At 55.1% G+C, this 27725-nt stretch overlaps 1 protein-coding gene across 1 annotated transcript in view; it reads left to right on the top strand.

The window, feature by feature from the left end:
• LOC131380672 (voltage-dependent T-type calcium channel subunit alpha-1I-like) overlaps window positions 1-27725 on the top strand; it is a 99127-nt gene that overhangs the window by 66669 nt on the left and 4733 nt on the right. The window contains exons 9-12 of the mRNA XM_058431135.1: window positions 14071-14230; window positions 20405-20720; window positions 22329-22421; window positions 26119-26431. Of these exons, the coding sequence (XP_058287118.1) occupies window positions 14071-14230; window positions 20405-20720; window positions 22329-22421; window positions 26119-26431 (882 nt within the window). The remainder of the gene's footprint in view (window positions 1-14070; window positions 14231-20404; window positions 20721-22328; window positions 22422-26118; window positions 26432-27725) is intronic.

Raw genomic sequence — 27725 nt, forward strand, 5'->3', positions numbered from 1 at the left:
CATCCATCCATTCACCCACCTGTCCATCCATCTACCCACCCATCCACCTGTCCATCCATCCATCCATCCATCCATCCATCCATCCATCCATCTGCTCATCTTTCTAGCCATCTTTCCATTTGTCCATTCATCCATCTGTACAGTCAGCCAGACATCCACCTGTCCATCCATTCATCCACCCATCCACCTGTCCATCCATCCATCTGTCCACCTACACATCCATCCACCTGCCCACCCACCTAGTATTAAGAGAGGTTATCTTGCAACCATAAGCCCTGACATCTGCCTAGCCTTGTAGAGTTTTCATGTCCATGACCTGTTTTGAGCCTTACAGTCACTCTGAGGGAGGTGAGCTGTTGCCATTTTACAGATGAAAAAACTAAGACTTGGAGACACGAGGTTACCTGCCCAGGGACGCACTGCCAGTGAGTAGCAAAGGCTGGAGTCAGTTAGGTCTTCTGATCCTCACTGGTCTCTTTTAGGGATGGGGTGAAGATTGGGGAAGGAGAGGACGAGGGCTCTGCCTGCCTTCCCAGGTTTTTTTTTGTTTGTTTGTTTTTTTGAGACAGAGCCTAGCTCTGTCACCCAGGCTAGAGTCCAATGGTGTGATCTTGGCTCACTGCAACTTCTGCCTCCCAGGTTTAAGCAATTTTCCTCCTGTCTCACCCTCACGAGTAGCTGAGACTACAGGCATGTGCCACCATGCCTGGCTAATTTTTGTATTTTTAGTAGGGACGAGGTTTCACCATATTGGTCAGGCTGGTCTGGAACTCCTGACCTCAGGTGATCCACGCACCTTAGCTTCCCAAAGTGCTGGGATTACAGGCATGAACCACTGCACCTGGCTGCATAGGGCTTTTATAGGCATCTGCCCACTTCCTATGGTCCAGGAACTTGACATCTGATGGCTCAACAACCTGTGGGAGGCTCAGAGAAGTTAAGTGACTCACACGAAGTCGCACAGCAATTCAGCGGCAGAGCTGGAATCTGAACAGAGTTCTGTTTGTCCTCAGCCCAGCTTATTTCCTGGCTGTGTCTGACCCCTTGCTTCTCTTCCCTGCCTGAGCTTCTGTTTCCCCATCTGCCAAAGAGTACAGGTCTCCTGGCACCTGCTTCTCCTCCACAGACAGTGCTGTCCCCATTCCCCTAATTCCTAGCCCTGGGGCCTTGGGGCTCCGTCACCCACCCCACCCAGCCAACCTCTGTGGTCCATCCATCCTGAGCGCCCTGTGGAGCTGGCCTGACTCTGGGCTTGCAGAACGCGTCGGTCAGTCTGGGCAGGCCTGGCGGGGCAGGAGAGGCCATGCTTCAGAATATCTGTGGAGCAAGGTGACCAGGAGGGTGGCAGAGCTTTCTGAGTCTGGAGGGTGGCCCAATCCTGCTTTGTTCTGGGAGGGACTAGCTTGGCTTGGGTAGGGCACAGAGAGGGCCTGGGGGCTGGGGTCTCAAGGTCACAATACAATAGAAAACGCTGGGGGTCCTCAGTGCTACTGTGAGGGTCTTGGGGAAGGGGTTGGGAGGCGAGGTAGGGGGAGTGAGTAGTGGGAACCAAAGCTGTGCGGGAGGGGGAGGGGCAGATCAGCTCTACCAGCCTGGCCCCTTCCCACTGCCCTGGGGAGACCCCTTTGGGGGCAGGGAGGGGACATGCGGAGAGTCCATTTTAGGGCCAGCTTCTCTCTGTCCTTCTCATCCTCTCCAATCCCAGAGGGCTCCTTGAAGATCACCTGGTTTAAAACCATCTTTCCCACATTTAACAAATGAGGAAACTAAGGTCCAGAGAGGGTCATGGCTAGTCCAGGGTCACACAGCAATTCAGTGTGACCAAACAGCAGTTCAGGAAGGACCAAACCAAACCAGCACACCTTCCCCAACAGTGTGTGATTTTCTCCCACGTGCCCCACCTGCCTTTACTGGGAAATGAGCCAAAAGGTGGCCTCCGTACACTCAGCACCCAGAACTCTGCCTGGCGGACAGAAGGTGCTCCAAAGAGACGTGTGAAATGGACACAGTCAGCAGGTGTATTGAGCTGTCCCGTGCCAGGACCACAGAGCTATACATGCTCCTATGCTGGGCATGAGAGGAGGCAGGGAGAATGGGGCTGGAGGTCGGGAGGCCTCCGGGAGAAGGGGATGTCTGAGTTGAGACCCAGGGGAGGATGGGGATTGAGTGGGTGGAGGGGGAGGGCTGGGCGGCGGTAGCGGGGGATCAGGGAGTGCAAAGGGCTTGGGGAGGGAGCTGCAGGAGCTGGGGGGTTGCAGGCTGGATGGACCAAGGGGTGGGGCATGAGGCTGGAGAGGACAGGGCCTGGGCATGGACCATGTGCCTGAGGGCAGTGGGAGCATGGGAAGAGGTTAGCATGTGGTTGCTTTAGAAACACCCCTGGCTGGAGTGTGGGGGGGCAGTGGGGGTGAGCTGGACATGGGACTGCTCCTGGCATGGGTGCGAGCGAATGGCTGGTACTGGGCAGGGGCAGGCGGGACACAGAGCAGCAAATGGATGGGAGAGGGACTGCTAGGCCCAGTCCAGGTCCTCCTTGAGTGTCTGGTGTGGGCACCTGGGTGGGCGGGAGGGACCTCAGCTGTCAGGGGCCAGCACAGGTGGCCGCGTCGCTCCTGGCTCCCACCCACAGTGCTGCCTGTTTCTGTCCTGGGGGAGGGCAGGGGCTGCCCTCAGCAGGCAGCTGCCATGGGGCCACGGTCACACTGCGGGCCACGGTCACACTGCAGGCCACGGAGCCCACAGGCACCGTCACCTTCCAGAGGTGTGTGCACGTTGCAGGGGGTCACACACAAGGGATGTTCGTGAGTGATCTTGATCTGAACTTCCTATCAGGTCTAGGGTCTGCCCAGCAGGGGACAGCACTGTGATGGGACCGCTGAGGCTGGAGGCAGGCTCGGGGGCATGGGACAGGACATGGGGCGGAGGCCTCGCTCTCGCCAGGCCAGCTTCTCTACATCTGTATGAGGGTATGTGTGGGTGTGAGGGTGTGTCCACCAGAGAACATGTGTGAGGACATGCGTGTGCACAAGTGAGTGTGTGTGCAATGAAGGGTGTGCAAGGTGAGTATGTGCCTGTGAGGTGTCTGTGCACATGTAAGTACATGGGAGAGTGTGTTTGCATGTGACAATGTGTGCATCTGATGCGTGTGCACATGTGAGCAAATGTGGAGGCCTGCACACGTGAATGGGCACATGTGAGGGTGTGTACATGTGAGAATGTGTGCCTGTGAAGGTGTGTGTGCTGTCTGCCTGTGAGGGTGTGTGTGTATGCCTATGAATATGTTCATGCCTGAGCATGTGTGTGCTTATGTGTGTGTGCCTGTGAGAGTGTGTGCTGTGATGTGTGTGTGCTGTGATGTGTTGGTGCCTGTGAGGGTGTGTGTGCCTGTTAGTGTGTGTGCCTGTGTGTGTGTGCCTGTTAGTGTGTGTGCGTGCTGTGAGGGGGTATGCCTGCGAGGGGTGTGTGCCTGTGAGGGTGCGTGTGCTGTAAGGATGTGTGTGTTATGAAAGCATGTTCACAGGCACACATGCTTTCAGGTGTGTGTGTGAATGTGTGTTGTGTCCTGTGAGGTGTTGTTTGTGAATCTGTGTGAAAATGTTTGTGACTCAAGGTGTGTGTATGAAAACTGCCTGTGAGGGTGTGTGTGTGAAGAGTGTGTGTGTGTGTGTGCCTGTGAGGGTGTGTGTGAAGAGTGTGTGTGCGAAGTGTGTGTGTGTGCCTGTGAGGGTGTGTGAGGTGTGTGTGAATGTGTTGTGAGGTTTTGTGTGGTGTGTCAAATGTGTGTGTGTCCTGTGAGGTGTGTTTGTGGGTGGGCGCCTGTGCCTCTCCCTCCAGGTCCTCTTTGCCTCCTGGTTCCTCTCCTGCTGTGTGGGGAGTTCATTAAGCTGCTCCCCGGAGGTGGAGGACACTCCCGGTCCCCAGCACCAGCCCGCCCTGGCCTCTGGGGAGGGCAGGGATTGACCCTGCGCCCAACATCCCCGTGCGCTCCAATTACAGAGGGAGCCCTGAGCGGGCTCCGAGCCTTTCCTCAGGGTCTCCTCCTGCTAGTGGCCACCGCTGGGCAGCAAGCAGCGCCGAGTTGGGAGAGTGTCTGCTTCCCGCCGCTGAGCCTGATTCCACTTCTCAGCGGACAGCCTGAAAAGTCTCTCAGAACCAGCATTGGGGAGTTACTGGGAACACTGGCCCTCCAGCCCCTGGTGTTCCCCTGGAAGGGCCCTGCAGGTACTCACAGGCGATTCTACAGGGGCCACAGGCTGTTGGAGCACGTGGGGCTGAAAGTCCATTGGTCTAACCCTCATTTCACGGGACAGACAGCTTTGTCCTCAGGTGCCAGGTCCCCTGCCCAGAGCCACCAGGGAATGAGTGACTTGAGGTGGGGAAGGGGTGGATCAGGCTCTTAGAAGTGCTTCCTAGAGAGATTTCATAGATTGCCTGGTTTATTTATTTATTTATTTATTTAAATATGATTTTCCTGCAGACATTTCTCCTACTTACGGTTTCAGCTGCTTCTGCCCTGGGACACAGTCTTTTTTATTTATTTATTTATTTATTTTTTGAGACAGCATCTAGCTCTGTCACCCAGGCTGGAGTGCAGTGGCATGATCTTGGCTCACTGCAACCTCTGCCTCCCGGTTCAAGAGATTCTCCTGCCTCAGTCTCCCGAGTAGCTGGGATGACAGGTGCCCACCACCACGCCCAGCTAATTTTTGTATTTTTAGTAGAGACGGGGTTTCACTGTGTTGGCCAGGCTGGTCTCCAACTCCTGACCTTGTGATCCACCCGTCTCGGTCTCCCAAAGTGCTGGGATTACAAGCATGAGCCACCGTGCCCGGCCGGGACACAGTCTTTTCCATAGTAGCCCGTAGCTTTCAGTCTCATCACCAGAGGGCAAGCTAGAGAGCTGGTGATGGGCACAGTCAAGTGATGGGCTATTAATTGCAAAGTCATGAGGAATGGGCTGGTTGCCTGCGGTTTAAAAACACAGTGAAGGCTACAAAACTTCAGCACGAACAACCAGGAAGATGCAAATGTGGGTCAGGGAATAAAAGCTCTGGTCTTAGCTCTGCCATATGCCTGCTGTGTGACCTGAGAAGTCCCTTGGCGTCTCTGGGCCTCGGTTTCCCTACTCATACAAACGAAGCAGGAGGATAAACTGGATTAGATGTGTGGCTCTCAACTTTGTCCAGGATGAGCGGGGGACATGGACATCATGATGCTGCTTACAGAATCGTATAAAATACATGTCTCTCCACCCCACCCCTGCAGGTCCTTGTTCAGGCCACTCAGCCTCTGATGGATAAAGAGAGGAAGACAGCAGAGAGGTGGTTGGGGAGGGAGGAAGGAAGCACCGAATTATGAGTTGGGAGTCTGGGTTCTGGTTCCTCGCTGTGTGACCTTTCCTAAGTCACTGCCTCTCTCTGGGCCTTAGCAAGATGGGACTGAATTATCTCGAAATATGCCCCCACCCCACCCCACCCCCAGCCTATCCATGTCTCAAGGCACTGCCTTGCTTCCCTAAGCACACTGCCTGAGTAATTTACATATGAAAAGTGCTGTTTTCTCCAGTAAGAAACCAGGGCAGTCACTGCCAAGGCCTGGCCAGCGAGGCCATAGTTCCTTGACCCAGGCTGTGGCGCAGGGGCGAGGTAGACCCTGGGGAGCTCAGGGGCAGCCCTGAGCCCGAGCTCACAGTCCCTGACAATGCTGTGGGGAAGGCTGCCATCCCCGCGGCTGCACCACCAGCTGGAGGTTTGCTCTGTGCTGTCAGGCCAGGTTCTGGTCCCAGGGCCTCCACCCACTGGCTGTGGGACCCTGAGTAAGCCACGTGCCTCTCTGTGCCTCTATTTCCCCAGCTTTCGAGAGAAGTTAATAATACCGATGTCCATCTGGTTTGGAAGGCTGAAATGCCACCGTGGGTGTAGAGAGCTGCGTGCACAGCCTCGTGTGCCTACGCGATCGGCAGGTGCTGCTGCTAGATAAGGTGCTGGGAGTAGTGAGGGTGGACGTAGAGTGTCAGGGACGTCTTCTCAGGGGCTGGTTTTGGAAGACACTCATCAGCTGAGGGTTGGAGAGGGTGTGCCTGGCAGATAGATTGGCATGTGCAAAGGTGGAGTGGAGGTGTCATCCTGGGCTGGGCATCCTGTGGGTGGGCAGGGGACTGCGTGGCGGGAAAAGGAGAGGGTTGTTCACATCTTCTAGGGAGTTAATTATAATCATAAGTGGCTAAAGTTTTTTTTTTTCTTTGAGACGGAGTCTTGCTCTGTTGCCAGGCTGGAGCGCAGTGGTGTGATCTAGGCTCACCGCAACCTCTGCCTCCTGGGTTCAAGCGATTCTCCTGCCTCAGCCTCCTGAGTAGCTGGGACTACAGGCGAGCGCCACCACACCCGGCTAATTTTTGTATTTTTAGTAGAGATGGGGTTTCACCATGTTGGCCAGGATGGTCTTGATCTCTGGACTTCGAGATCCGCCTGATAAGTGGCTAAAGTTTGTCAAGGGCTTGTGACAAGCTCATCACAGTGCTTTACATGGGCAGTGTCATTTCATCTTCACTACAGCTTTAAGAAGTTAGTGGCATTGCGACACCCACTTTCTAGATGGGGAAGCAGGCAGAGGGGTTGACTAGTCTGCCCAAGACCACACAGCTGGCTGGGGACAGAGATAGGGTTTGAACCTGTGTTCACGTGACCCTACAGCTTTTCACTCTGTTTCAGTACCTCCTTTCCATTCTTTTAGCGTGTAGGCGCCAGACACCCACCCCCGTCCCCACTGTCTGCAGGACATCAGGAAACACCTCTGCCCACTTCCAGGGTTAAAGGAGAGAGGTCCCGTGGGCTGCAGTGACGCCTTGAGGCCCTCTCTCCTTCCATCTCCCCCCTCAGCCTGGTCTGCTCCAGACCTCTGAGTGCCTTTCACTGTTGGGGTGCACAGGTCTCGTGGTGCTGATCCTCTTTCTGGCTGAAGCCACGAGGCAGGGCAGGAGGCAGGATGGCACTGTGGTTAGTGCACAGCGGGCGCCTACCCTCGCGCCCCAGGCCAAGCCCTTTCCTGCCCAGGTGCCTGCCCAACCAGGGTCATGGTCAGGCCAGCCGTGCTGAGGAGGGGCGAGGAAGGCCTCAGGATTCCTTCTTGGAAGGGCCTTGGGGGGCATTTGTTGGACAGGTCTGAGAGATGCATCTTGAAATAGTTGGCGTGGAAGTGTCGGCATTTTCGCCTGGAGCGTGTGTTTACTTGCAGCTTGGGGAGAGCAGAAGGAAGGCTACTGGGCTATCAGCCCCGGCCAGGCCACACCTTGGACTTCAGGGCTGTCTGTTTTAGGCACCCACAAGGGGCTCCCACTTTATCCTGAGGGAGAAAGGCCTGACAGCCCCCATGGGGAAGGAAGAGATAGAAGGAGGGAGAGAAACGGGGAGATGAAATGAGGGGGGCCGATTTCCCCAGGGCTGCTCCCTTCCTGGAAGAGGTGGGGCTGGGTGGGTGGGAGAACATCTGGCCAGAGCATCTGGCGAGCGCTGGATTTGGGAACAGGAAAGAGCAGCCTGGACCGTGCAGGGAGAAAGTGCTTGGGGGTGGGGCGGGGCGAAGGCAGCCCCTCCCTCTTCCCCTCCCTCAGGTCGAGTTCTGCCTTCTGTTCTACAAGTCCGGAGGGAGGGAGTGTCCTGGACAGGACACCAGACCAAAGGACAGGGCCACTGTGGATTCACTGACTCATGGATTGATTCCATCATTCATCCAAACTAAAATCCACCTGGGGTTCTCTGGGCGAGACCCTGGACAGATGTGGGGCCAAGATCAGGCACAGCCCCTTCCCCAAAGGCTGACAGCTGCAGGCCAGTGGGATGTCTGATCTGATGGGGGCAGAGGCCCTTGGGAAAGGGCCCCTACCTGGACTAGGAGGAGGCTTCCCAGAGGAGGGGGTGGTAGGACATTTGAAGGATGCCTAGGAGTGGTTTGGGGCACAGCGGGTGGGGGGACCTGCAGTGAGACAGCCAGGCCAGCCCCCGAGGATGTGAGTGCTGCCAGCTCTGGGAGGGACCTGAGGCCTCTCCTGGGATGGAGGAAGTGAGCTGCTAGTTGGCTGAGGTTGGCTTCCTTTCTCAGCAGTGGGCACCAAGGCCCTCCACCAGCCCACAGGCCCCTCCCTGATTGGGCCTTGGGCTGGCAGCTGTGACCCTGGCAAGCTGGCTGTCTGCTGCCTGGCCAGGCCTCCTGATGCCCACTGTGCCCCTGATTAGTTGGCGCCAGCAATGGCAGGAGCAGCAGACGGCCTCTCCCAGCCGCCCAGCCCCTTTACTGACCTGGCCAGTCCAGGGAGAGTGGCCCCCAGTGGCCAGGCCACAGCCTCGGCTCCCCTCGCCTTGACTCCACTCTTCTGGGCCACGGGCTGTGCCCTGGCAGAGGCTGGCACGCGTCTGGCGATTTCTACTTGAGCTGGCCTGGCAGAGTGGCTGAACTGATCTGGGCTGACAGCTCCCCTCTGCCAAGAACACCCCAAACCTCCAGGGGTGATGCCTGTCAGGAAGTGCTTCCTGTTCTTCCTGCCACCTCCTCTTAGGTGTCCCCACTGCCACCAAGGGGCTGCCTCTGCCTGGCTGCTGCCCAGGTTCTCTCAAGCAGAGGCTCTAGCCTAGGGGTCCCCAAAAAGGGTGAGCAGCTCCATCCACCTGCCCGCTGCCATCTGCCGCCACCAAGCCCCCAGCTTTCAGCACTGTCTAGAGACTGTCCTCACCCTGATGCTCCACATGACGCTCCCGGGCCAGACTCCTCTCCCCTGAACTCCAGACCCCAAGATCTGGCAAAGCGACTCCATGGGGATGCACCCCGGCCACCCTAAGCTCCACATCTCCAGATGGAGCCCCACCCCCGCTGAAGGCCTCTCTGTGGCTCCAGGCCCCAAACCTTGGAGTCATCCCCAACTGCCCTCTTCCTCCTACATCCACATCCTATCCCTTGGCTTGGCCTCCAGAATCCCTCCAGAATCCACCACGTTCCCCACTCCACTGCCATCATTATCTGGGCCCAGCCCCACCATCTTCCGGTTTATCACAATGACGAGTGTACGACGGCCAGGCAGGGCCAGGCAGGACGGAGAGGAGCAGGGGGACGGAAGGCCCAATCATCAGGCCGTGAGGGTGGTGGAGAGGGCCCAGTGTCTGGCCTGGGCCATCTCAACAGGGAGGGCACAGAGCAGGGAACCACAGCTCTCCTGGGCCCCACCCTCAGCGCTCCTGTGTCTGTCTCAGGCGAGACCCCCGGGAGGCAGCGACCACACAGCTGTGGAGCCCACAGGCCCGGCCCCCTTTCAGAGACGTGTGTGCCGTTTGGGGCGCTGTCCACAGGGGCGTCTGCACAGGATCCTGCAGACTGTGCGGCTGACGCTCTCCCTCCTCTGCCCTGGCCCCCTGCGATCCATTCTCCGCCCAGCAGCCCTCTCACCCCTTCCCCAGATCACGTCTCCCTTCTGCTTATACCCTTACGGTGGCTCCCATGACCCTTTGGGGAAGCTCAAGTCTTCCAGCCCCCTGGCCCTGTCTCCTCCCCAGCCTCATCCCTGCTTGGCTTCCCCCTAGACTCATGGTCTCCTTGCTGTGGCTGTGACTGTGCTTGACTCCCTCCCGCCTCCAGGCCTTTGTCCAGGCTGCCTTTGACTTGAGGGCTGTCCCCCAGACAGCGACAGCCCCTCAGCTGACTCTGTCACCCCTTCCCTGTCTCTGCTCAGTGTCATCCTGCCTTTCCTGGCCCCCTATTTAATGTTCACCTGACCCCAGGCCAAACCCCCCACCCTTTCCCCCTTCTCCTTTTTGTTTTCATAGCACTTTTCACCCAACGAATGAGGACGTGTCCTTATGTATCACCCGTGTGGTTTATTGCCTGTTTTTCCCTACCCTACCTGGGATGTGAGCCTCATGAGGACGGGGATCTCCGTTTTGGTTTTTTACAACTCATGTATCCCCAGAGCCTAGCACAGTGCCCGGCATGGAGCCAGCCCTCATTCAGTACTTGCTGAGTGGCTCCATTCACTCGCCCATTGCTCCTTTACTCATTCAAGCTGTCGGCCTTCAAGGGGCTGCTTTGTGCTCGGTCCTGGTCTGGATGGGAGAACGCAGAGCAGCCGCCTTGGCCTTGGGTGCAGAGCATGCCTGGTTTCCAGCGGGGAGGAGGAGGCAGAGCCGGGAACTGGCACAGGCTATGATGGAGGGTGGGTGGGCAGTGGCAACTCATGGCAGAGGCACCAGACAAGGTGACCGCTCAGCTGAGATCCCCAAAAAGGAGGCGAGCGAGGGATGGCCCTCCGAGCATGTGCAAGGGCATGGAGGCAGCCCCGAAAGTGGGCTTTCCAGGACTGGAAGTGGGCCTGTCTGGCTGGGTGCAGCACAGCGGTCCCGGGATCCTATGGCAGGGTGGAGGAGGCATCGTGGGTGGGGGCAGAGTGTGTGCAGGGCTGGGGAGTGGGAATGCTGGGAACTGCCAGTCTGGCTGGTGCTGCAGGTTCAGGTGTGGCAGGGAGGATGGAGGGAGGTGGGGCCAGACTGGGGAGGAGTCTGTGAGCAGAAGCCAGGAAGGTGGGGGATAAGGATTTGCACTTTCCCATGGGGTATATGGGCTGTTGGAGGCTTCTGACTTCAGGGAATCTTCCATCAGAGGTGTCCTGGCCCCGTGGTATTCCTGAAGGGCTGGCTGGACAGGAGCCTCTGTCCCCTCTGTAGGTGAGGCCACTGGGGCCCAGAGAAGGCAAGCTTTGCCTCAAGGCCACCCTGCTGGGACTGGGACCCAGATGTCATGTCCTGGGTCTGTGCTCTGGGCACTCACTGGGCTGGGGGCTGCATCAGGTGTCCTAAGGACTCCAGGGTCCTCTTCCCCTTTTTAGCTGGGGAGCCAGGGCCCTCAATCACACTCATGGGGCTGCCTGTAGCCTATCCCCATCATGGCCCATCTGGCTCTTGCTCCAGGCAGAAGGCCTGAAAATGTGCACTAAGAACGCAGAACCAGGTAAGCCCATCCTGAGAGTGAGTGAGAGCCTTGGGGCAATGAGAGGCAGGAGGGCTTCATGACTAACTGGAGGTGAGAATCAGGGAGGACTGCCTGGAGGAGGAGGGTTTGGCCAGGGGAAGGTGTGGCAGGAGATGAAGTAGAAAGGATGGTTTGAGGCAGATGGTGACTTGCAGGCAGCCTCTCCACTCTTCCTCTCTGTCCTCTGTCTCTTTCTGTCACTCCTGGTTTCACTTTCTCCTCTGTCTGCTTTTCTCTCTTCTCTCCCCGCCTCCACCTCCCATGCCAATCTCCAGAGGCACTGAGGGCAGAGTGTAACCGGCCAACCTGTCTTGGCTAATTACTTGACTGTGGGCATAAAAGGAAGATTAGCCGTGGTCTCTTGGGGTCCTCCCTGACTCCCTAATCCTGTGGCCCCTCTTCCCTGGCAAGGAAGGGATAAAATAGTTCTAAGTCCTTAATTAGCTAATTATGCTGGGGCTCTGTGGCCCTGGGACTCCCTGGGCCCCAGGAAGGGCTATGAAGTGTGCGGGGGCCCAGCTGGGCAGAGTGAGGCGGGTCGGGGAGGAGGGACGGGGCTGCCATTCAGGGAAGCCAGCCGGATAGGTTTGCAGGAGCCTTTCGGAATTTTAATATCCCAGAGAACAAGGGAGATGTAATTAATTGAGCAACAAAGGCCGGCCCGAGGGAGAAGCAGGAGCGGGAGTGAAGCAACCAGGCTGGGACTGTGAGGAGCCGCCTTCTCCAGGCCCTTCTCATCCAGCCTCTTCTCCAGCTGCTACCGGCCCTCTGTGCTTGCCTCCTGCACCTGTCCTGGCCTCGAGGCTTGCTCATTCTTTTGTGAAGCTCAGAGCTGATTGGCTCTGCCTGCTTAGAAATATGCCAGCAGAGCTCCTTGCCCAGCCACCCAGCACGCAGCCCCACACTCCTCAGAGCCCCCTGCAACCGCCTTCAGGAATAGTGCCTTTGCCCATGCCAGTCCCTCTGCTGCCCAAGGCTTCGCATCCTGGAGTCCAGCTCAGCAAATGTGCCCGGAGCGGCCCCGCTCCCCAGACACAGTCCTTTGGCTCAACACTTTGTTCCCTGTCCCCTTGCTGCCGGGCTGTGAGCTCTGTGTGTGGGGTGGGGGAGGGTTGGAGGGGGTAAAAAATGGGTCTTGTTTGTCTTTGGATTCCCCATGTGCCCAACGCCATACCTGGCATGCAGCCGGCGCTTACTATGTGTTTCATGAATGAATAAATGAATGAATGATAGGGCACCAGAAAGGCCTGCAGTTGGCCTACTTGAGTCAGGGGATCCATTTGAATGGATTACGAGGGCACCCATTCTATTGCTCCCTTCCCTCTGCTATACACGCCTTGCTCCCCTGCTTGGGGGTGTAGGGTGGTGGGGGACTGAGCCCTCACCCTGGCCTGCTCTCGGTGGGGTGAAGCAGCCTGCAGGCAAGCTCCACTGTCTTTCCTGAGGGGAGGCCGACCTAGTTTTGTGGAGAGGGAAGATGGGGTGGGCATTAATTATTGATTGGAAATCACTGCACACAGAGTTTGTGATGCAAATTCCAAATAATTATCCTCATTAGTAACCACCTCAGGCTTACCCCTAGCATACACAACCATTTGGACAGGGCCACTGTTCTACTTGTCACCATCCTTCCATCTTCCTCTCTCCAATCTTCCACTCCCTCCCTATGACTTATCCCATCATTCATTCATGAGTAGTCATTGAACAAATGTTAGGTGAGCCTGTCTTCTCGGCCAGGACCTGCTGGGTTCTGGGAATACTGAGGTGACTTAGACAAGGGCCCTGCCCCCAGAACCTTATAGCCTAGTGGAAGAGATAGGAAAGTAAACAGACAACTATACATTAGGGCTAGAATAAGACGAGATATTGATATGGATGGAACCTCCTAGGTTGTGCAGTATACAACCTGCACAACTGTACATGGCAGCCTAGGCTAGGTCAGAGGTGCCGAGATTGCCCAGAGCAGAAGAGAGAAGGATGAACTCTACCTGGGATGATGTAAGAGTCTAGAAGCCTTCACAGAAAGAGCGTTCACAGGGCTGTGATGGCTGAATAGGGATTTGCCAGGCAGAAGAGAGGAGCAAGGGTGTTCTAGGAAGAGGGAACAGCAAGGATAAAAGCATGGAGGTGTGAAATCTCATGGTATGTTTAGGGAACTTCAAATAATTTGGCACTGCAAGGCGTAGACTGTAAATTGAGAGAGGTATGAAGCTAGAGAGATGGGCAGTATGGACTCTACAGGATCTTAGGGGGAGGGTGTGTACTCAAAGGTGCCCCACCAGCTCCTCACCTTTTGTGGGGCCATCGACTCCTGTGTGGGCCTTCTCTGTAAGGGCCTTCAGCAGGTCCTTGGCTCTTCTGAAGGTGGCTCTGGGAGCTCTGCCTGGTTCCATCATGCAGTGGGAGTGGTAGTTCTGGCTGGTACCGCTGTATCCTGATATGGTCAAGGGGAACAGTGACTGTCCCAGAGACAAAGGGTATTCAGGACACATTCACTGGGCACGTACTACGACCACTCTGTGCAGGTGCTGGGCATACTAAGGTGAACCAGCCTCAGTCCCAGGCCGCTGGGACAAGGGGGTTGTGAAAAGACAGCTAGGTTTTGTGTCAAGACACCTGGTCTAAATCTAGACCCTGCTGCTTCTGAGCTGTGTGACCTAGGGCAAGCAGTTTCAGCTCTTCGAGTCTCCAGTTGCCTTCTCTATAAAATAGAAATAATAGTACCAACCTCACAGTGTTGTCATGAAGACTGAAGATCACATTTGTGCAATTACACAGAAGAGCACTTGGTACATAAAAGGTGCTGCATAAATGCTTGCTTGTTAATTCACAATCTAGTGTAAGTGGAGCGGGGCCCAGAGCCATTTCCATGGCTTTTTGGGTGGAGGGGCAGATACAAAGGAGAGGATGTATCTCGCAGCCACTGAACAGGATGGGAACAGCAAGGAGCCCCTGACAATGCATGCCCCTCCCCCTCCCTGTTTCTCTAACCTTGCTCTCACTCTTTCCTCTCTGAGACCTCTGCTCCCTGTCTGACCATCCCTCCACCTTTTCCCCTCCCAGGTATGCGGATCCTGGTGAACCTACTCCTGGACACGCTGCCCATGCTGGGGAATGTCCTGCTGCTCTGCTTCTTTGTCTTCTTCATCTTTGGCATCATAGGCGTGCAGCTCTGGGCGGGCCTGCTGCGTAACCGCTGCTTCCTGGAGGAGAACTTCACCATGTGAGTTCAGCCCCTGCCACCCATGCAGCTCCGGGGACTCTTACTAAGACACAGTTTTAACCTTCTGGGTCATTGGGAATCAGGACCAATGGGGTAGAAGCAGCAAAAAAAGAAAGGTCAGGTAGGAGGGGAAAGGGAAGTTAAGACACAAGCAGAAGTGATGCCCAGGAGGAAAAAGAAGACAGAAAACCTGAAGAGCAGGCACAGAGCTTGGCTCTCCGCCCACAGCACATTCATTCCCCTTGGTGGCTGAGTCATCCAGGAAGGGTGAGCTCCCATTTGGCCGCTTGTGTATGAAAGCAGGGGGCGAGACGTTCCTCCGAGAGAGGATTATTGACACACAAATCAAGCTCTGGATCTTGGAGGAGCTGGGCTTAGTTGTCTGAAAAATTGGACACCTATACAACCCGTGCTTCCGTAGTGCTGGGGGATAAGTGTGCACACACATGTACCTACGCGTATGTGTTTGGACGTGAATATGCATTCATTTCAGATATGCATGGTGTGCACCGACTAAGTGCCAGGCCCCAGGCAGTCAGAAATAGGAGAGCATTTTCATCCATTTTCTCACTCCCCTTTGCTGAGCCTGTGCTCAGGGCTCAGGACGTGGCAGGAGAGGGGGTCCCTGCCCTTGAGAGGTGCAGGGCTGGAAGCCGATCTCAAACACCTCTAGTGAGTGCCTCTCAGTCTGTCAATCATGGACCAAGGTGACTGTAGGAGGCGTGGGGACGTGGGGACACTGTACAGGTGAGGGCTAGTTTCTCCGTCTCGGCCTGTCTGGTTGGAGAGAGGGTAGCAGAGCTGGAGGGTGAAAGTTGGGTAGGAACTGGCCCATCCACCCATTGCTGTGGGGGAACAGCAGGGTACCTGGGTAGACCATAACAGGGGCAAATTGGTGGGTAAGGGCCCCAAGGAGGGGTTCAGGAAGGGGGTCTACACTTGTTCCCACCCCCAGAAGAGGCAGGTCCTGAGGCAGGGCCCGGGGCAGTGGGGCTGGGGAGAAGCAGCTGCTTCGGAGTCAGGGTCAGGGTAGTGTGAGCTCTGCCCCTCTGTCTCACAGGGCTCTTTCCCTGGATCCTTCTGTGGCCAGCCCCTTCTTATTATGCGGGCTCAGCCCACCCGACGCCTCCTCCTAGAGGCCTTCCCTCGCCCTCCCTCACCACCCCAGCCCCAAGCTCGCCATCACACAGCCTGCTGGGTTTTCTTCTTGACTCATCTCTCTGAAATCATCTCCTGTCGGTTCATCCGAGGTCTCTGGAGGCCCCTGGAATGTGAGTTCTCTACCACAGCAGGGGCACCTGGGGCTTGACTCTTCCCCGGGCCTAGAGCAGGGCTTGGCACAGGTGCTCCCAACTAGTTGTTGAAGGAATGAGTGAGAGAGTGGATGAGTGAGTGCATTTACCACGCAGAGGCAGGCTGGGAGCGAGGACCAGTTCTTCCTAGGCCTGGAGTGTTGGAGATTCTGCGTCCCAGTCCCTGATATCTCCTCCTCTGTGGTCGTCCCCAGGCCTCATGAGATGGCCCCAGCCCTGTCTTGGCTGCAATAGGGGAGTTGGAGGGAGGATGCTGTGGATGTGCTTGGGCCGTGTTAAAGAGGAACCTTATCTGGTCCACCCCCATCCCCACCCCAGGAAAGGAATAATAAATATAACGAAATGTCACTGGAGAAAGAACGCCCTAAGGGAAGATGCTGGGTGATTGCCACGCCTCCCTCTGAGCTCTTGGCTTCATTCTCTTAGGGTGGGTGTTATTAACTCACATGCCCTATTGGGCTGGGGGATGGTCGGTGTTGCGTGAAAAAGGAGATGAGCAAAGTTCACGCACGTCTGGTGGAGAGCAAGGCCAGGGTCATCCCAGGCCTGTGACTCCTGTAGAAATAAGGGAGGCTTAGACCTTAACTCACAAGGCTTGCTTAGGGCAGGGAGCAGAGAAGTTGGTAACCAGGGTTCACAAAGAGGCAGCAAGATCTCTTCTGGGTGATCAGAAAGCTGGAATTTGAGAAGATCCTAGCTAGGATTGTGGGGAACCAGGCAGGGTCTTGGGCAGGAGAATTCCTCAAAGTCCTCTTTTTGAGCTTTCCCCAGCCGGGCTGTTGCCTGGAAGCCTCTAGCTCCTGGCACAGTCGGCCCTGTGAGACAGACAGAGCTCAGTAGTCAGGGCGGAGAAGGGCCCTTCCTGGGGCGTAACATGCACAGGTGGGAGATGGGGCCACCGAAAGCCTCAGCCCAGCCTGTCACTATGCAGATGGGGACTGAGGCCTAGATGGGAAGGGCCTCACCCAGGGCCAACAGCAAGGCTTCCAGCAAGCGTCCAGCTTCTTCCTGGCTGTGTGGGTGTCAGGACACTGTCATTCCACAAACACTCACCGACCCCTTCCAGGGGATGGGCCTATGCTGGGCCCTGGGGATGCAGAGACCCTTTATCTTGGCCACTGCCCTCTGTACTGTCTGACTGGGGAACTGCATGTGTTGAAAATTAGGCCTCAGGGTGCTCTGGGCTTGGCAGAGTGGGGCCTGGAAGCCCAGAGGGGGTACAAGACCAGCCAGAGTGGGGACCAACGGGGCTTCTAGCTTCACAGAGGACCAGTGCGACTTCTTGCTTCTCAGAGGATGTGACCTTGAGCTGAACCTAAAAGATTCAAGAAAAATGTCTCCAGGCAGACGGGGGGGACAGGGAGTGGGTGGGGAGGGTATTCCTGATCGAGGCAGCCCCACTGCTGCGGTGTGGTGTGTGGGTTAGAAATCGGAGCCCCAGCCTGGCATTCAGGGTCAAATCCTGCCTCTGTCACTTGGCAGCACTCCTGGGTATTTACCCAGAAAAGGGATGGTTTATATACACCCAAAGATGTGTACAAGAATATTTATGAGTCATAAGAGCCAAAAAACCAGAAACAACCCCAAACCATCGGCAGAATGAATAAATAAGTGGCAGTGTACTCACTCAACGGAATACTCACAGACATGAAAAAGAAGGAATTACATTTCGCTCTCTTAACGGTGTCTTTTGATGAATGAATCTCTTAGTTGTAATGAAGTCCAGTGTATCAATCATTTTTTTAGCATTGTTTTTTGTGTCCTGTTTAAGAAATCTTTTCTAAAGGTTGTGAAAATATCTTCCAGTGCTTTCTTTTAGAAACTTTCTTTTTTAAAAAAATCCTTTACATGTAGGTCTGAGGTCCATCTCTAGTTTTGTGTATGGTTTGTAGTTGGAGTCAAGATTTTTTTTTTTTAGATGAAATCTCACTCTATTGCCTAGGCTGGAGTGCAGTGGCATGATCTCAGCTCACTGCCACCTCTGCCTCCCCGGTTCAAGCGATTCTCCTGCCTCGGCCTTCTGAGTAGTTGGGATTACAGACGCATGCCACCATGCTATTAAATGGCTAATTTTTGTATTGTTAGTAGAGGTGGGGTTTTGCCATGTTGGCCAAGCTGGTCTCGAACTCCTGACCTCAAGTGATCCACCCACCTCGGCCTCCCAAAATGCTGGGATTACAGGTGTGAACCACTGCGCCTGGCCTCAGTTGGGGTCAAGATTTATTGATTTATTTTTAGTGGATAGTCAGTTGTCCCAGGACCAGTGGTGGAAAAGTCTATCCTTTCTCCACTGGATTGCAGGGGTGCCTGTATGAGACTCAGGTGACCATATGTATTTGGGTTGGATGTGTACATTTTGATTATTGATGGATGTTCCAAATTGCCCTCTAAGAAGGTTGTACCAATGTATACTCCCACAACAGTGTATATGAGTGTCTGTTTACACTCATTCTTTCCCATGCTGAATATTACCAACCCTGAAATGTTTGCCATTTGGGTAGGTGTAAAATGATCTCATTATTTTTTGTTTGCATTTAGTTATTTTGTTCCATTGGTGAGTGTTTCTTCCTACATATTGGCCATTTTTTGTTTCTTCTGTGAATTTTTCTGTTCTTATCTTTTGTCCTTTTTTCTCCCCCTAGTGGGTAATTTTTCCTTTTCCTTATTGAGTTATGGGAGATTTTCATGTGCTTTAGATCAGTGGTCCCAACCTTTTTGGCACCAGGGACTAGTTTCGTGGAAGGTAATTTTTCCATGGACCAGAGCGGGGGGATGATTTTGGGATGAAACTGTTCCACCTCAGATCATCAGGTAATAGATTCTCGTAAGGAGTGCACAACCTAGATCCTTTGAGTGTGAAGTTCACAGTAGGGTTTGTGCTCCTGTGAGAATCTAATGCTACCACTGATCTGACAGAAGGTGGAGCTCAGGCAGTAATGCTCCCTCGCTGGACACTCACCTCCTGCTGTGTGGCCTTACCTCCTGCTGTGTGGCCCCGGGGGTTGGGGACCCCTGCTTTAGATAGTTACCTTTTATCTCCTTTGTATGTTGCGAATACTTCATCCCATGCAACAGCAAACTATGGCCTGTTTTGGTAAATAAAGTTTTATTGAAACAGCTATCCCCACTTGTTTATCTATTTCCTATAACTGTTTGCAGATTACAATGGCAAAGTTGAGTCATTGGGACAGAGGCCATGTGCTCTGCAGAAAAATGTTTGCTAATACAGGCCATTACACAAAAAGTTTGCCTACCTCTGCTTTATCCCAATTTGTTGCTTGTCTTTTTACTTTGTATATTTTGTCTCAGTGAAATTTTACATTAGTATGTAGTCCATCTGGTCAAACTTCTCCTTTACAAAACTTGGATTTTGTGTCTTACCCAGGAAGGTTACACCTATGCTGAGTTAACAAAAAATATTCCATATTTTCTTATAATGTTTTTGTGGTGATGTTCATTGCATTTATGCTTTTTAATCCACTGGAAGTTTGCTATTTTTAGTTTTATAATATATCTTACTTAATCTAATATATCCAAATATTATTTTTAATGTGCAATCAGTATAACAATTAAAAATGAGATAATTTATATGTCTATTTTTGGATACCAGGTCTTTCAAAAAGTTTATTTTTGTGTATGGTGTGAGGTTGGGATCTAACTATTATTTCCCAAATAGATAGCAACTATCCTAACACCACTTACTGATGGGCCCCTCCTTTCTCTGCAGGTCTGAAAAGCCATCTCTGTGATATACTAAGTTCTCCTTTGTACATGGGTTTGTCTTTGTGCTCTATGTCATTCCATTAACCTTTCTGTTCCTGTCACAGTGCTACACTGTATTAACAATCATAGTTGTAGAGTATTTTGCTCTTTTATAGATCTGGTTTCCGTTTATCTCTCTCCTTTTTAAAACTTGTCTTGACTATTTTCCCATCCAAATAAATCCTAGAACCATCTGGGCAGGCTCCACAGGTCAAAATGTTGGGATTTTTGATTAGGATTGCAGTGAAGCATAGATTAACCCTTCTGGGTGGTCAGAGTAGGGATTGTTGTCTGTTTTATAGATGAGGAAATAAAAGTCCAGAGAGGGGCAGCCTGGCTCAGTGGCTCACACCTGTAATCCCAGCACTTTGGGAGGCTGAGGTGGGTGGATCACCTGAGGTCAGGAGTTTGAGAACAGGCTGACCAATATGCCGAAATCCCATCTCTACTAAAAATACAAAAATTAGCCAGGTATGGTGGTATGCACCTATAGTCCCATCTACTCAGGAGGCTGAGACAGGAGAATTGCTTGAACCCGGGAGGTGGAGGTTGCAGTGAGCCAAGATCTCGTCACTGCACTCCAGCCTGGGTGACAGAGTGAGACTCGGTCTCAAAAAGAAAAAAAAGAAACAAAGTCTAGAGAGAGGAAGTGATCAGCCCAGGATCACTTAGATGGAAGTGGGTGGAGCAGATGGAGGATCTATCCCTCATCTGCTGGATCGATAAAAGCCAGTGCTTGTTTATCGAGCACCTGCCCTGTCTGTGCGAACCCAACAGTGTGTATGGCCTGGGGATGCTGAGATGTCCAGCCTCCCAGGGGAGTTGGGGGCATCTCCCCCAGGAGCCATAATGAAGGTGTGTGCAAGGCACAGTGAGGCTCCCCAGAGAAGGAGACCACAGTGGGCCAGTGGGGGTTTTCATGGCCATAACAGAGGTGGGGAAGGGTGACCAAGGCAGGGGAACAGCATGTGCCAAGGCCTGGAGGCAGTGACAAGGCTTTTTGGGCCATCCTGCTATGCTGCATGGCCTCTCCCTTCCTGAGCCTCCTGACAGTGACCCCTCCGCTTTCCCTCTTTTACCCACCCTCGCCTGTGGACAGACAAGGGGATGTGGCCTTGCCCCCATACTACCAGCCGGAGGAGGACGATGAGATGCCCTTCATCTGCTCCCTGTCGGGGGACAATGGGATAATGGGCTGCCATGAGATCCCCCCGCTCAAGGAGCAGGGCCGTGAGTGCTGCCTGTCCAAGGACGACGTCTACGACTTTGGGGCGGGGCGCCAGGACCTCAATGCCAGCGGCCTCTGTGTCAACTGGAACCGTTACTACAATGTGTGCCGCACGGGCAGCGCCAACCCCCACAAGGGTGCCATCAACTTTGACAACATCGGTTATGCTTGGATTGTCATCTTCCAGGTGAGGCCACTCAGGCCTGGGGCCAGCCTGGTCCTAGAGTGGGCAGCTCTGCCTGGTGGCCAGGGCTCTGTGCTAGGCATTTGCCAGCCACCATCTCACTGAAACCTGCCCAGCTTGCTGGCAGAATAGGCATTATCATGCCCATTTTATAGACAGAGAACCCGAGGTTCAAAGAAAGGAAGCAAGCTAATTGACCACAGATGATGTGACTATTAAATGGCAAAAATAGGCTCTTAACCCAGCTCTGGGTGACCCCAAAGCCTGAGCTCTTTGCAGAGCCCCAGGTTGCCTTGGGCCATATGGATCCCAGCAGGGAGGGCTGTTCAGAAAGGAGAGGCAGGATTCAAGCTCTGTTGGAGGGACTGGCTGACCAAGGCCAGGATCATGGGGTAGGAGGACATTCCTGGTGGGGACAGCCTGAGCAAAATTCTGGTGCAGGAAGTGCCAAGTAGCTCATCTGGAGTCAGTAAGAAATGTGTCTCGCCTTGTCACCCAGTGCACATAATGCACACACATTCACAAAGCAGCGCTGGTCTCATGGTGTGCAAAGGGCTTGTTGCATGGCCCCACTCCACTGACTGTCAGCCTATACTCTGCAGAGGACGGGCTGGGATATGTGTAGGGAAAGAATTAGGGCAGTGGACCTTGGCCAGTATTGCTTGGCCTCTCTGTGCCTCAGTTTTCTCATCTTTAAAATGGGGTAATAACAGCCCCCCTCACCTTGGGTCATTGTTAAGAATAAAGCAGATGGCACACTCAGGGCAGCCAGCCCTGTGTACAGAGAGTGCTGGGTAGAGGTTACCTTTCTGCTGTCCTCAGAAAGAAGAAGGGGCAGGAGCAGACAGAGGGGGAGCTGAGAAGTCCCTGAGGGGGCAGCAGGAGGGCTGAACTCCGCTGCCTCTGTTGCCCTGTGCTGCCCTCTGCTTCCCTGGGCACTTTACCCTGGGGAGCATCAGGATCATTTGTTCAGAGCTGCAGGGTGTGAGGTGACGGCAACAGCTGTGTTTTGGAACCCTCTGCCCAGGAGGGTGGGTGGCTGCTCGGGGGTCCCACTCTGTGCATTTGCCAGAAGCCAACAAGACCCTTGTCTTTCTCAAGGCTGCTCCATCCCCCAGTCTGGGAAGGAGTCGGGGTGGGGTTGGGGGTGACAAAGTCACACCAGCCTCATGGCAGTGTGCGCTCCCAGGCTCCACCATGCTGCACCCCAGCTCTGCCAGGTGGGCTCCCCACATACAGAAGAAGCGGCTGAGACTCAAAGAGGGTGGGTGGCCCAACTGATAAGCTGGAGCGGGGGCAGGGTCCCTGCTTTTCCATCCCTCCAGCTGTTGTGGTAGACTGGAGGACCAAGGTTCAAGTCCTGGCTCCACCCCTTCCTGGCTCCACCCCTTCCTGGCTGTGTGACAGTGGGCAAGTGCCTTCCCCTCGCTGAGCCTCGGTTTCCTCACCTGTATAATGTGATGTGCCTTGTCCAGCTCCTGTGAGACGGACTCGAGGCAGCATGTGTGATGCGTTCTGGCACACAGTGGGGCCTCTGTCTGGGGCACTGCCCGGGCTACGGGCTTTCTGATGGGCCAGGCCTCTCGGCTCTCTCTCCTCTGCCCACTGCAGGTGATCACTCTGGAAGGCTGGGTGGAGATCATGTACTACGTGATGGATGCTCACTCCTTCTACAACTTCATCTACTTCATCCTGCTTATCATAGTAAGTGTCAGGGAGCCTGGGCTCCTAGGTGCACTCAGAACCCATGGACCAGGGGACCGGAGGAGGGAGGGTCTTTGGGAGTCCCCAGGGAGCCCCTCAGAGCCAGGAGAGCCGGGATGAGGGAGTGGGGGGGGGGGCTATTTCTCATCACCGCCAGGCAGCAGGTGATTGAAGGGGCTCATCAGGGGTGGCTGTTGGGAGCATCCAACACCTTCGATTGCTGTCGTTTCTCATGTCTGGGCACTTACTTCCCCACTGATGCTCTGCTCCTGTTTCTCTGTCTCGTATCTCTGGGCTACATTCTTTGCATGAACTGAGCCCAAGGAGCAGCTTCAGACTGGAAGCTTCAGAAGAGCTCCAGCTCATTCCTGTTTTCCTGGACGGGGAAGACAAGATGCCCGGAGGCTGAGCAGGGTTTGGAGGGAGGTCGCCTGATAGTGACCCGGTGGAGCTCCCTGGAATTCTCAGAGGGACTCCCATCTCTTGGGCAGCCCTGCCTTGTTGGGGTAACCTGGAGATGGAGGTGGGCTCACCCGCCTCTTCCTGGCCAGCCCCCCTTGCCTGCACCCCCATACGGTCTCCCCAGAGTGAGCTCATCTTCCTCGTCATGCCTGACTGCGGCTTCAGCACAGCACAGTCCCCAAAATGTCAAGGTGATTCACTCCCAGGAGTCGCTGCTGAATCCCTGCTGCTGCGAGGCTGGGTTCTCTGGCTTCCTGGTGGTGGGAGAGGGCACACTTGGCCGTCCAGGGCAGTGCCCCATCCTGGGCTGGCAGGACCTTGACCTTGGGCCCCAGGACAGACCAGCAGGTGACCTGAGACACTTGCTGTTGTCTAAGCTCCAGTGCTCTCTTGGGGAGGCCGGGGCCTTGGACCTATAGGCGATGCCCCAGATAAAAGGAGAGGGGTCAGATTTTATTCAGCATTGCCATCCATGGCCTTGCATATTCATTCACCAGAACATTCAGGAAACCCACACTGCACCAGGCCCTGAGCCGAGTGCTAGGAACAGAGCAGTGAGTAAGGCCCACCCCCTGTCCTCGAGAAGCTCACGGTCTCGTGGGGAAGATGGACTGACAGCAGTCAGTGACCATACAGCATCTTAGGTGCCATGATAGAAGGGAGCCCAGAGAAGGCTCCGATCCAGCCTGGAGGAGGGATGGGGAGGTGGGAGGCTTCCTGGAGGAGGTGATGCCAGAATTGAGCCTTAAAGACTCAGGGAGGTCAGCAGTGAAACAGCCTCGGGCAGGGGTGGCTCACAGAGCCCCTGAAGCTGGTCAGGATCCTGCAGTGTGGGAGCCACAAGCCACTGGGGTTGCAAGAGGAGTCTCTGGTTCCCAGGAGGGGCTGGAGGATGCTGCATCTGCTCTTGCTGTGGAGTTAAGGGTGGCTAAGGGTGCAGATGGGGTAAAGCACGATGCTCCCCAAGCTCATTGTGAAATGGGGGACAGTGATAGCACCTTGCCCCTGGGCTCTCAGGAGGGTTAGGTGAGACACAGCCTGAAGCCTGCATGTCCTTGGCACACAGTGAGTGCTCAGTACATGTGCCCTGCTACTATTATTGCTGCTACTATTGGGTCTCAGGTGGCCCTGTCACAGGACGATGAGTGCTGGCGAGAGGCTGAAAGGGCTGAGTTTTTCCAGACAGTGGGAAGGGTCAAGAAAGTAAAGTCAGGACAAATGCGCTGCTATGTCACCTGCAGGGTCACCTCCTGTGAGGACCCTGAACCCCAGAAAGGTGAGGAGTCCTTGGCCTTCAAGGCCAGGCCCTAGTGCTCCTTCTTTAAATTTTCTTCTTTTTTTTTTTTTTTTTTTTAATTTTAAAGACAAGGTCTGGCTCTGTCGCCCAGGCTGGAGTGCTGTGGTGCAGTCCTACCTCACTGCAGCCTTGATCTCCTGGGCTCAAGCGATTGACCCCCCTCAGCTTCCTGAGTAGCTGGGACTATAGGCATGCACCACCATGCCTGGCTAATGTTTAAATTTTTTTTTTGAGACAGGGTCTTGCTGTGTTTTCCAGGCTGATCTCAAACTCCTGGACTCAAGTGATCCTCCTGCCTTGGCTTCCCAAAGCACTGGGATTATAGGCGTGAGCCACAGCCCCCGGCCCCCAGTGCTTTTTTTTTTTTTTTTTTTTTTAAGACCGAGTCTTGCTCTTGTAGCCCAGCCTGGAGTGCAATGGCCTAATCTCGGCTCACTGCAACCTCTGCCTTCCCGGTTCAAGTGATTCTCCTACCTCAGCTTCCTGAGTAGCTGGGATTACAGGCATGCACCACCATGCCTGGCTAATTTTTGTATTTTTAGTAGAGATGGGATTTCATGATGTTGGCCAGACTGGTCTCGAACTCCTGACTTCAAGTGATCCACCCACTTCGGCCTCCCAAAGTGCTGGGATTACAGGCATGAGCCACCGCACCTGGCTTCCTTCTGACTAAAAAAGTTCTTGGCTCATCAGGTTCGAGCCTCCTATTTTACAGATGGGGAAGTAGAGGCCAGGAGGGGATGGAGGCCCACCTGGGTCGCCCAGGGCAGCAGCTGCAGACGCAGGGGCAGGTAGGAGCCTGACAAGTGTGTGGTCCCAGAGAGCAGGGCCCAGCCCTCTCTTCCTGTGACTCTCACACAGGCCTGGTGCAGGGCGGCTCCCCAGGAAGTGCTTGTGGACGAGGTGACTGAGACAAGGATGGGATGTCATCTTCTTACCCGAGAGGCAGGGGATTTTCCCAGAGTCCTCTGGGCCAGCAACCCTCCCAGACCCTAGCTCCTCAATCATCATTGATGAGGCTGCAGCCGGGGGGAACCTCCTGGCGGGCACCTCCGAGGGGGATGAAAGCTATCTGCTCAGGCTGGCTGGCAGCCAAGTTCACTTCCAGGCTCAGCAAATGCTGGGGAGGGGGCTGCGCCCTGAAAGCCTGGAAACTGGAGAGGAGCCCCACTCCTGGAGCCATCGGGCCACAAGGAGATGGGATCCCCAGTGCCAACCGGGGCAGCCTCTCCCCTTTCGTTTCATGCAAGCACAAATAAAGCCACGTGAAAACCCCGAGGCAGCTTCTCGTTTCTCATCTGGAGTCCCAGCTGAGGCCAGATTCTGGTCAGAGAGAAGGCAGGGCTGGGCAAGGACTCAGGGCCTGGGAAGCCCAAGATGGGCTGTGGCCTCCCTCTCTGGGCTCAGTGCAGATGTCCCAGGCGGACGGGGGCCAGGCCAGGGCCTAGGGGTCTGAGGGGAGCTGGGCTTTGAAGCAGATCCCAGTCGGGCCCAGGGAGCTGCCTGGGCCGTCGCCTTCTCCTGGAGCGAGGCCTCAGCGATCTTTTCCTGTCCCCATCTGTGTCTGTGCCTGTGTCTCTCTGGGCCCCTACACCTCCCCTGCCCTTCTCTTTCCCTGTCTCCACTCATCCCCTGCATCTCCCCTTCCTTGTGTCTGTCCTTTCTGAGCCCGTCTCTCTTTGTCATCGCGTCTCTGTACCTCACTGTCTCTTTCTACCTGCCCTCGCTCTGGCCTCTGTGTCTCCGGTTGGTCCCTGCCCCTCCTCCTTGCTTCATTTCTGCCTCTGTACCGCCATCTCCATCTCCATCTCCCCATCTCTCTCTGCCTCCCTCTCCCCGTGTCTCCCTGCTGTCCCCACCCCATGACTCTGCTTCTCTCACCCTTCTGTCCCCTCTATCCCTGTCCCTGTCCCTGTCCTCTCCTCCCGTTGGTCACAGGTGGGCTCCTTCTTCATGATCAACCTGTGCCTCGTTGTCATAGCGACCCAGTTCTCGGAGACCAAGCAACGGGAGCACCGGCTGATGCTGGAGCAGCGGCAGCGCTACCTGTCCTCCAGCACGGTGGCCAGCTACGCCGAGCCCGGCGACTGCTATGAGGAGATCTTCCAGTATGTCTGCCACATCCTGCGCAAGGCCAAGCGCCGTGCCCTGGGCCTCTACCAGGCCCTGCAGAGCCGGCGCCAGGCCCTGGGCCCGGAGGCCCCGGCCCCCGCCAAACCTGGGCCCCACGCCAAGGAGCCCCGGCACTACAGTAAGTGGCCCCGCGTCCGACGCGGCACTCAGGCACTGCATGCCAAGTGTCGCTCCTTTCCAGCACGTCCAGCAGGCCCAGCAGCCTCCGAATTCCAGGTCTTCACTTCATGCTCAAGTGTTTCCTTCACAGCCCCCAGGGAGCTCTGTCCCCACCTCTGCCTGCCCTCTCCTGGCACCTGTCAGAGCCTGTGCTGGGCTGGGCCTGGGGCTGGGGGAACTCAGCCTTTGCCCTGGAGGAATTTGGTCCCTGTGTGTGTGTGTGGAGATAGCAGCTCTGCCCTGGGAGCCACACTTGAGAGGAATGAACCAGTGTCTCTCCTCAGTCTTGGAAAGCTAAAATTCTTCCCCCACTGCAGCCCACATCACTCCCTTCTCTGGGTTCCTGCTGCTGTCCCCTGCTTTCCAGCACACCCGAGCAATGACCCTGGGTACCTGGCACAAAGGGGCTGTGGGCCTGCCCCTCAAAGCTGTGGCATGTTGGGGACTCATGCTACCCTGTGCTCTGTGCTTGCCGTGAGGCTGTGAGAGTTACGCTTTTGTTTTTTGTTGTTGTTGAGACAGGGTCACCCAGGGAGTACAGTGACACAAACACAGCTTACTGCAACCTTGAACTCCTGGGCTTAAGCCATCCTCCTGCCTCAGCCTTTGGAGTAGCTGGGACTACAGGCTTGCACCACCATGCCTGGCTAATTTTTTAATTTTTACTTTTGTAAAGACGGGTCTCCCTATGTTGCTCAGGCTGGTCTCAAATTCCTGGGCTCACGTGATCCTCCCGCCTTGGCCTCCCAAAGTGCTGGGATTACAGGCGTGAGCCACCGCACCTGGCTGAGGTTATGCTTTTAGGCTTGGAAGGGGCTGCCCTGTTGGTTGCCTCATCTGTTCCAGGAAACGGTCTTGAGACGGGAGAAGATAGTAATATTATCTCCACTTTTCAGATGGGAAGACTAAGGGTCAGGGAGTTGAAGGGAGACACCTCGGAAGCCGGCATTGCCAGACTTTGCAGGGGCCTGCCTCCCCTGGAAATGATCACTCTCTCGGGAAGAGGCAAGCCAGGGCCACAGGAGGTGGGCCCTGCCCCCAGCCCCAGTACCACTTCTCCCAGTTGGTGCTGAGAAGGAAGTCAGCAGGCATGGGGACTGTGCTTGAGCAGCCGTGACCCTCTGCAGGCCTGTCTCCTGCCTGTAAAGTGAGGACAGGGGCCCCCAGCATGTGGCTGTCAGCCGCGGGAGTCAGCCACCCCAGGCCCTGCTCTGGAAAGCTCCGTCCTTTCAGCTCTCACAGTCTGGGAATCG

This window comes from Hylobates moloch, unplaced genomic scaffold (assembly GCF_009828535.3).
Source record: "Hylobates moloch isolate HMO894 unplaced genomic scaffold, HMol_V3 SCAFFOLD_19, whole genome shotgun sequence".
In the NCBI taxonomy this organism is placed as follows: domain Eukaryota; kingdom Metazoa; phylum Chordata; class Mammalia; order Primates; family Hylobatidae; genus Hylobates; species Hylobates moloch.